Raw genomic sequence first — 8907 nt, 5'->3', positions numbered from 1 at the left:
CGCTCTGTTTCGTTTAGAAGTCGGTTCTAGAGCTGTAGTGCCGCGAAGAACCGCTCGTAAATCTTGCTCCCACGTTTCGTTTGTGCAAAGTGGCCCCCATTTCGGTTTCCATTTTGCAAAAGATTGCCTGCGCGGAATAACTAACAGGGCCCAAACATCCGGGAATATCAATTAGCCAGTAAGTTGCAGCCCGGAATGCAATAGCCAACTCGGCACGCATCTTGTATTGCGGCCATCATAACAAAAAAAAACTGGAAGTTGTCAACATTCAGCGGCTTGCCCTTCTAATCGACCGGCTAGGTGTGTGTGTTTGGCATGCCCGACGATTAGCGGATCGTTAGAATATAAACACACTCGGCGTCAACAACGCCGGCCTGCATCCGTGACTGGCGCTGTGGTAGTGCGGCCCTATCCGGCCACTATCGGGGCCGGCGGTTCTTCGTCGTAGTCGTAGTGACCAACGTTTGGCCTTGAAGGCCATATTTAACATCAACAAGTCGGCGGAACGGGTGCGTTGCACTCTACGCATCACCGGTCCGCGGTTTAGTCGGGCGACAAAGTTCTAGCGAGCAGCACCGGTTTCAGAGTTCAGAGTCTTTCCGCGGCAAGATGGCGAATCCTAACCAAGAAATCAAGTACACCAAGGTGAGTATGGCAGCAACGGGCTATGGGCTAAACAGAGTGCTTATTTTTAGTGCCGTGAACCGTGTTTTGTGAACCAGCGAGCTCCAGTGAAAAGCACAAGGGGTGTGGCCCTCTTAAGGCTGCCTCAATGCGGGTGGTTCATTCCGTCGAAGGGCACCCTCAACACCGACTAATTGAAGGTGCAAAAGGTTCTTGGAATAGTTGTTCCGGTATTTCTTTTATCTGGATAAAGAAATAACCGTTTCTGCAGTTTTATTCGAGCTTCAACACGGCCCAAGGAACATTTTATGGCCCCAGTGAGGCCCCGAAACCGATCGATCCCGAAACGGTCCAAAACGGTTTTATGCTGTGATGAGCATAAATCTATCAATATTTAATGTCATTTTTCCGGCCAAACCTAATTGAAGTTTAGGGCTCACCCCAATGACCCAGATCTAAACGAGATCCCGGATTATCCCACTGCCCGTCCGGTCCATGACGCCCGTTCCCGTTCCCGGAGTTTTACTGCACGACCTACCTGCCAATCAAGCGGCTGGCGCCGTTCGAACATAAAACTCTGGAACGGCCTCGCGGATGGGTTGCGTCTAATTGCTGCGAGTCCGGACCGACCGCTAATCTCTGGCTGCCCTCCGCGATCTGATTGACGATCAACGGATCACCCAACCTAGGCCATTCCACACATCCTGTCCGGCCCTGCCGGATCAGTTACAGCGCGTCGATGGGAGCATGCAAAACCTCCCAACCCGTCGGTCCATGCGGTTTTCGGAACCCTCGGCTCCGGCTGCTCGCGATTTCTCTCCCACCCCCTGGGTGATTGGTGGCCAATCGCGCTTTTCGGTGGTTCACTTTTGAATGAAACGGGGGCTTCCTCGGCTCCGGGCCCCGAGACGTGTGACGTAAATGGACAGCTTTCCCTTTTTTCGCACCGCGAACATTTGACAGCCGTGCTGCCGTGGCTTGCGCCTTATGCCGTGGTTTTCGGTACCCCCGTTTTTTTTTGTTGCCGCGGTCCGCGGCCTAAAACCCATACCCTGTCGGATTTGTCGTCGACGATCGCACCGATTAGATAGCTCGATCTGTCACCAGGCGGGTTCGTCCGCAACAAACTTGGCAAACTTTCACGAGCACGTTGACGTTGATTTGGGGACTCGCGTTGGCAACTAGCGTCGGACCGATTTGTCGATGCTTTTTACTGAACTCAATTATTATCGTCCATTGACGGGCGATAAGCACTATCATCTGCAGTGTTATTCAACTCAAATTAAGATAATGCGTACTAAGTATCAGTATGGAAGCCGCGCCCTAAGGTGAGCAGCTTGGCAACATAATCAACGCGTTGTTTTTACGCTGTGCCCCTCGTGCCCTGGGCTGCCGCATTATGCAATCTGAAGCGCAATCTTCCCGCGCTTTGTTCGCGTGTCAATGGGAAGTCGAAAAGCGAAATTTGTCAAAACTTGTAAATGTCTTCATTCCCGTTCCCGGCACGTTCGGCGCGATGCCGTGAACTTTGGAGGTGCCATCGATTTATCTGCCCCTCGGGTGAACTTCACAGCAGCCCGGCCGCGATGATCCATTTGTTTCCAGCGCCGCATATTCGACACAGAGACAGAGGCTTCACAGCCACGAACTTTGCTTTGTTCCCGGCGCTCAGCCCACTACTGTCTGTGCGCCCTTTTTCGCGTTCCGAATAATTACTCTCGGCTGGCGGGTCGGGCCGGGCGGGTTCGAACAGAGAAACCCCGCACAGCGCCGACGGCTTATGCAACGGTGGTTATGTTCTTATGCCATCTTTTGTCTCGGGCTGCGGGATCCGTCTTCTGATGCTGCAACCGTTCCGTGTACCGCACTAATGTTGCACCGCAGAAAAGGGCATACGGAAATATCGGGGGCCTTTTTGGGGTGCCCCCGAAGCCACCGTTGAGCTGTGCAATATGTCGAACAATCTGGACCAATGTTCAATTTTTCACGCCACCTTAAACATGAGCTTAGACATTAGTCTGTTTTTGTACATAATTATCAGAATACGACTATATTCCTAGACACTCTCAATCTCTTCACTTCTCTGATCACTTTAAGTTAATTAATATATTCGTGTCAAATCGCTACCCAAGTTTATTGATGTTTAAAAGATTCTCTTTATTTAGTTTAGAATCCTCTTTCTAAGTCTCTATGTACTTGAAACAAATGAAGTTAAAACTTCGATTATCTTGTCAAAAGATATGAGGTGGTGTAAAAGCGTTTCGAGCGACAACTTTGAAATGTTTCGACAACTCTTCGTAGCGTTTCGAGACGGAAAGGATCAATCCTTCCGCAGCAGAAAGGGGGTCAAACTTCTAGCGAAAAGGTTCCAAATTTTTTTAGATGGATCGGGCCAAAGGAAAACCCTGTAATAAGCTAAACAAGATCTAGTATTCGCTCAGCTTGGTGGTTCTGTGCAAGGATGAGGTACTATTTTGGCGTGACCTATAAATCAATGCTGTTGCTGATCTGCGCCACGATGCCTGGCGAGATGTGGGCGAAGCTTTTCTTCTAGTGCCAGCGAAAAACGTACCCGTACTAGCTGTCGATGGTCATTTCGAGCCAGTCCCACCATCGACGGTTGAGCACCATTTAAATTTTCAACACCGAATACTGCGCGCCGCGACTCACGAAACCCGCAAAATTTAAGCCCATGTTCCTAGCCGACGACGGAACCGGAACGCATAAACCATTTAAAATTTAATGTCCTCCCCTTTCGAGACAGGGCGACGATCGATCGATCGGTCGGTCGGTCGGGGAAGGCAAGAACCGGGCCCCTCAGACGCACCCCCCCGGGAATGCCGGGTTCGCGTGTTGGGCGCGTCGCGTCCGTAGTCACGCATCGCAAATCAGCGCCGCGCACACGGTCGTAAGTTTAACATTGGCACGCATCGCTATCGCCTTATATCGTATCGCATTACTTAAGTCGTTTATCTTCGCTGCTTTCTTTACCCGGATCTCGCCCTCGGTTCGTCCGTTTCGCCCCCTTCTGGTTGTGTTGGTGGGTCTTCGGGTTTTTTTTTCTTAATCATCCGTCCAACTAAACGGCCCAGGCTGACGATCTCCGGCCGGCCGCGGTGATGTGATTTGTCTTTTCTTCGTCCTTCCGTTTGCCGGGCGTTCCGCACGCACTCCTGGCGGCGCTGGAATGCGTTCCGTTGCGTTTCGATGGCGACCGAATTCCGCGCGTGTGGCCCAAAACGGTTGGAATCCGCGATTCGCCACGACAGCGCGTGTGCTCCGAAGCGAAGACGTCCCCTCTGGACTGCGCACAAACGCCAGTTATCCTGCCAGTGTCCAAGGGTGGTGGCGGCTGCGCGAAGAGCCACAAGTCAAAAAATTAATTATTATTATCTCGTGACCGCGCCGTGGCCGGACAATTAAGGCAGACCGTGGGCCCCCGGTTTAATGGCGCGATGACGCAGACGCGCCACGGATGGGCCAGTTGGGAGTGCTTCAAGGAGGCCGACGCGGCCGACAAGCGTGGAAAATTAAGAAATTATGTCCGAAACACTAATTTCTGCTGCCGACACGTTAGCAGCAACCGTGCCGTGGCCTGGTGACCTCCTGACGCCGATGTTCCGGTTTCGCCAGGGCCGTAAATGGAGATGCTGGCCGGCGAAGGCCATTTCTTCTGATGCTGCGCTGGTTTGCATCTTTTTTTTTAACATTCCCCGATTAAACGTCGGTATACTACGTACCATGTGTGATGATTTACGACAGAAATTTAGCAACCTTTTCGTACGAAAAGTGTTTTTGAACGAAATAGTAGTTTTGCCAATAACTTTTATTGGAAATTTTCAAATTCATTTGAAATTACTTACTCATCCGGCTACAACTGCCGAGCGGTCTTGGTCTGCAACCAACACTTCGTCCAAGAAGATCTCGGTCCATCAAATCCCTGTTGTTTAGTCCAACCTTCGTCCTATAATGTATATTTCATCAGCAAACGACAGGATCTGGCTAGACTTGAAGAAGATGGTACCTTCACCTGTTCTGTGACGTCGTTCATGGTCATTCTAACAAGTCTTGCTATTTTTGCTAATATTTCGAAACTAGTCATGGTCTGATACAATTTTACTCTGCTATCATATGCGTCCTTGAAATAAATGAAGAGGTCTTTTCAAGATTGTACGGCATGGAGAAAATCAGATCAGTGGTGGACTTTCTTCTTCGAAATCTTCCTAATAATTATTTAGCACCGTTAAACAAGGCATCGATTCGCTATCCCATACCTCAGCTATGAATCTTGTGTTCGACTCTTTCTCCTCCATTTTTTATGAGCTCGGCTACAATCCTGTCGGTGCCTGGTGCTTTGTCGACAAATGTCCCTTCGGATCTTCTCTATGCTTGGTGGCAGTAGCAGATTTGTATCCACCTTGTGACGGCAGCTACAGCTTTGTAAAATTTTCTTGTGGGTCCATATCGTACTCCGTTTTTCTCGAGTTCACGTATTCTTTGTTCTTCCTCGCTTCGCTTCTTATTTCTGTGAGCTCGATTCTTTACTTTTCTGAGCCCATTGTATTCCTTTACGCTGTCCCGCATGTTGTGTCTATTCCACTCCATGTTACGATCGCGAGAAATACTTATCCCTTTCACCTAATTGGCCATCAACGTATTTTATTCTCAGCGAAGATCACTGTTCGGACATTGTACGTCATAAGGAGACAACAGATTCCGGTAACAAACCAAAATAACACAGAGTGCGCCAAGTTTACAGGGTCGCTCGGTGTCGGTAATAAGCGCGTCATTTTATACAGAACTTTTATTATTAAAAGAGACTTTGACAATCTCTACTTCTGGACGTGGTGTTATTTAATAACAGGAATTAACGCAATTTAAATTATTTTTTTTTTTTTTACATATTTTATTTTAAAATGACCCTGCGCTATTGAGAGCTCCCTTTGGGTATCGAACATTCATGTAATGCTTCTGTAATTGGACATCCAATATCCAATTAACTAATGGTTTTGCACGTTGCTCCGTGTTTCTGTAGAAAAACCCAGGGATTGGAACATCCGATTTCCGGCAATCCGATTAAACATCAATCGAATTATTTTCATTAGAGAGATTGTGAACTAGTTCAGCTCGCGTTCAGTAACGAGCGTTGAAATGAAATTAACTCTTCATTGATGAAATTGATTTTAATTTGGCTGTAATATATGATTTTCTAAACCGCGCTACGGATGGGATCAAAAGCCCGGCAGCACTGGCACGTCTGGTAATTAACTAACCGAGGTCGTAAATCACCGTCCCCTCGCCGACGCTTTGGTGGTTCAATCGAACGGAAAATGCAGTACTTCAATCAGTCATTTTCAATTGGTGATAATGTTCTGGAAGCGGAGCCGAAAATAGCGAGGCCGCTCCGTCCCATCGCCGCGATCTATCGTCGATTCGGTTCGGTTGCAGTCGCGGTTTCCGGTTCACTGGAACGACCACCGCCCTGACGCCCTGACCCAATTTGCATCCCACATCCTCATCCATCAGCCCGGCCTCCGGGAAACCGCAGCACGTCGACCGCGTTACATCACCACGCGCGCGAGCCCTCCGGAGATCCGCAAGTTTTCCCTTTTTTGGGGAACGACCCAGCCGGACCCGGGAGGGAGAAAAATGGCATACTGTGCCAAAGCAATTAACTATAACATGCATCGTCGCCGTCGCCGTCGCCGCCGCAGCCTTCAACTCCTGCTGGCCGCCTCGGTGCAGAACACGAAGGGCCGTTGCAAAATGTCACCCAAAACAGGGACCACCGCAGCCACCGGGCGTCTTGGGGTGTCCCAAAATAAGCGAGAAACGATCGCGCGCGAAATTCCCGAGCCCAGACAATGTTGTCCGGGGGGGGCCGACCCGTACCTTAAGGTTCCCGCGACTCCCCAGTCAACGCTCCAGAAGGGGCACCATGATAGTCCGAAGCGTAGCAAATGTGGCATGCAAAAGGCCCCATCCTTACCTAACGAAGCGTGGCGGCCGACCCTGCCGCCGGAACTGGGTTCAGACGGCGCATGGCGGGACGTAAGCCAAAAACTGTCGCCCGCCCAGTTTTCAGTCGGGGGGGCAACGTTGCCACTCCTCGCCACTCTGCGGTTTTCCGCCTCATAAATCTCGCGAATTAATAACTTAATTTCATAATTTTTATTATAATCGTCGGTCGGCCCTGGCGACGACGCCGGGGCCGAAGTGGCACTCGGACACCACCAGCACACCCTTTGCCCCAGCCCCGCTCCAGCCAGCCAGTCGTCCAGCGCGAAGCTCGGTAGCGAGGCTCGGTGACCGTTCGGTCAGCATAAATCATGTAGTTCATAATGAGCACACACACACACGGGCGCGACCTCACGAAATTCGGCCCAGGCGGTCCCCACTCACAACCCCCCCGCTTTGTTTGTTATTCCCGTCCCCGCAGCTCTTCATCAACAATCAGTTCGTGGAGGCGAAGGGTGGCAAAACGTTCGCGACACTCAACCCGGCCACCGGGCAACCGATCGTGCGGGTCGCCGAGGGTGACAAGGACGATGTCGAGGTGGCGGTGCGGGCCGCGAAGGCCGCCTTCGCACGGAGCGCCCCCTGGCGGCAGATGGACGCGTCCGGACGGGGCCGGCTACTGAACCGGCTCGCCGATCTGATGCAGCGCGACACGGACACGCTCGCCAACCTGGAGTCGCTCGACAACGGGAAGACGTTCGGGGACTCGGTCTTCGACATCGGGTGTGCCATCGACACGTTCCGGTACTACGCCGGGTGGGCCGATAAAATTCACGGCAGCACGGTTCCGTCGGATGGGCCGGTGCTGACGTACGTCCGGAAGGAACCGGTCGGTGTCGTGGGTCAGATCATCCCCTGGAACTACCCGGTTCTGATGCTGACCTGGAAGTGGGCTCCGGCCCTGGCCGCCGGCTGCACGCTGGTCCTGAAGCCGGCCGAGCAGACACCGCTCAGCGCCCTGTACATGGCCGCGCTCTCGAAGGAAGCCGGCTTCCCGGACGGTGTGATCAACGTGGTGAATGGGTTCGGGCCGACGGTCGGGGCGGCCATCGTCGCTCACCCGGACGTCCGGAAGGTCGCGTTCACCGGGTCGGTCGAAACCGGGCGCCTCATCCTGCAGGGTGCCTCGACATCGAACCTCAAGAAGGTTTCGCTCGAGCTCGGAGGCAAGAGCCCGCTGGTCATCTTCGACGACGCTAACCGTAAGTACCGCTCGGGTAGCACTTGACCCGCCACCACTTGACCGGGGACTGACTGACCGGGGCCTTTTGTTGTTGTTGCGAAGTGGACGAAGCGGTTGAGATCGCCCACAACGCGATCTTTGCCAACCACGGCCAGAACTGCTGCGCCGGAAGCCGCACGTTCGTGCAGGAGGGCATCTACGACGCGTTCGTGGCGAAGGCCGCGGAGATGGCGCGCCGGCGCAAGGTGGGCGACGCGTTCCAGGACGGCGTCCAGCAGGGCCCGCAGGTGGACGAGGAGCAGCTCCGGAAGGTGCTCGAGTACATCGAATCGGGCGAGAAGGAGGGCGCCCGGCTGCAGACCGGCGGCAAGCGGGTCGGAACGGTCGGGTACTTTGTCGAGCCGACCGTGTTCGCGGGTGTGACCGACGAGATGCGGATCGCGCGCGAGGAGATCTTCGGCCCGGTCCAGAGCATCCTGAAGTTCAAGACCCTCGACGAGGCCATCGAGCGGGCCAACGCCACCGAGTACGGGCTGGCGGCCGGTGTCGTCACGCAGAACCTCAACACCGCCATCACCTTCACGAACGCCGTCGAGGCCGGATCCGTCTGGTGAGTCAGGTGGCGACTACGGGGAAGCTCCCCCAGCGACGGTCACTAACGTTTCCCTACGCACGCTTTCAGGGTCAACTGCTACGACTACGTGGTGCCGACGACGCCCTTCGGTGGCTACAAGCAGTCCGGCAGTGGCCGCGAACTCGGCTACAGCGGCATCGAGCTGTACCTCGAAACGAAGTCCGTCACGATCAAGCTACCGACGAAGGTGTGAAGCCCGGAACGGAATGCGATTCAAAATAAAGCTCGATCGGTACTGGGTGCGGGAAGTTCCCGAAAGAAAATCGAAAACTTACTTTCAAAAGTCACGGAAACCACCGAACGGAACGTGTGCCGGGGTCGTGCCGGTCGGTCCACCGTCGATCCGCTATCGATTGGATGTGTCGGGATGTGTCGTGACAGCCCTTCGCTGTCACGGGGGCCCCGTGCAGGAGAAAGTAATTAATAAGAAAGTCCTTTCGCGGCGTCC

The 8907-nt window shown here is 53.1% G+C and overlaps 1 protein-coding gene across 1 annotated transcript; it reads left to right on the top strand.

The window, feature by feature from the left end:
• The first annotated feature begins 486 nt into the window (after positions 1 to 486).
• LOC128274541 (aldehyde dehydrogenase 1A1-like) lies at positions 487 to 8699 on the top strand. The gene is made up of 4 exons (XM_053012769.1): positions 487 to 645; positions 7064 to 7844; positions 7928 to 8435; positions 8508 to 8699. The coding sequence occupies exons 1-4, from the start codon at positions 610 to 612 to the stop codon at positions 8650 to 8652; spliced, it is 1470 nt and encodes a 489-aa protein (XP_052868729.1). The 5' UTR covers positions 487 to 609; the 3' UTR covers positions 8653 to 8699.
• Positions 8700 to 8907: the final 208 nt, after the last annotated feature.

The sequence above is a fragment of the Anopheles cruzii genome, chromosome 3, assembly GCF_943734635.1.
Source record: "Anopheles cruzii chromosome 3, idAnoCruzAS_RS32_06, whole genome shotgun sequence".
Lineage (NCBI taxonomy): Eukaryota > Metazoa > Arthropoda > Insecta > Diptera > Culicidae > Anopheles > Anopheles cruzii.
This window is presented reverse-complemented; position numbering and strand designations above follow the sequence as displayed.

Coding starts and splice junctions, on each gene's coding strand:
- LOC128274541 (XM_053012769.1), top strand. CDS start 610: ATGGCGAATCCTAACCAAGAAATCAAGTACACCAAG. Junction 7,845..7,927: donor CATCTTCGACGACGCTAACC/GTAAGTACCGCT, acceptor GTTGTTGCGAAG/TGGACGAAGCGGTTGAGATC. Junction 8,436..8,507: donor GTCGAGGCCGGATCCGTCTG/GTGAGTCAGGTG, acceptor GCACGCTTTCAG/GGTCAACTGCTACGACTACG.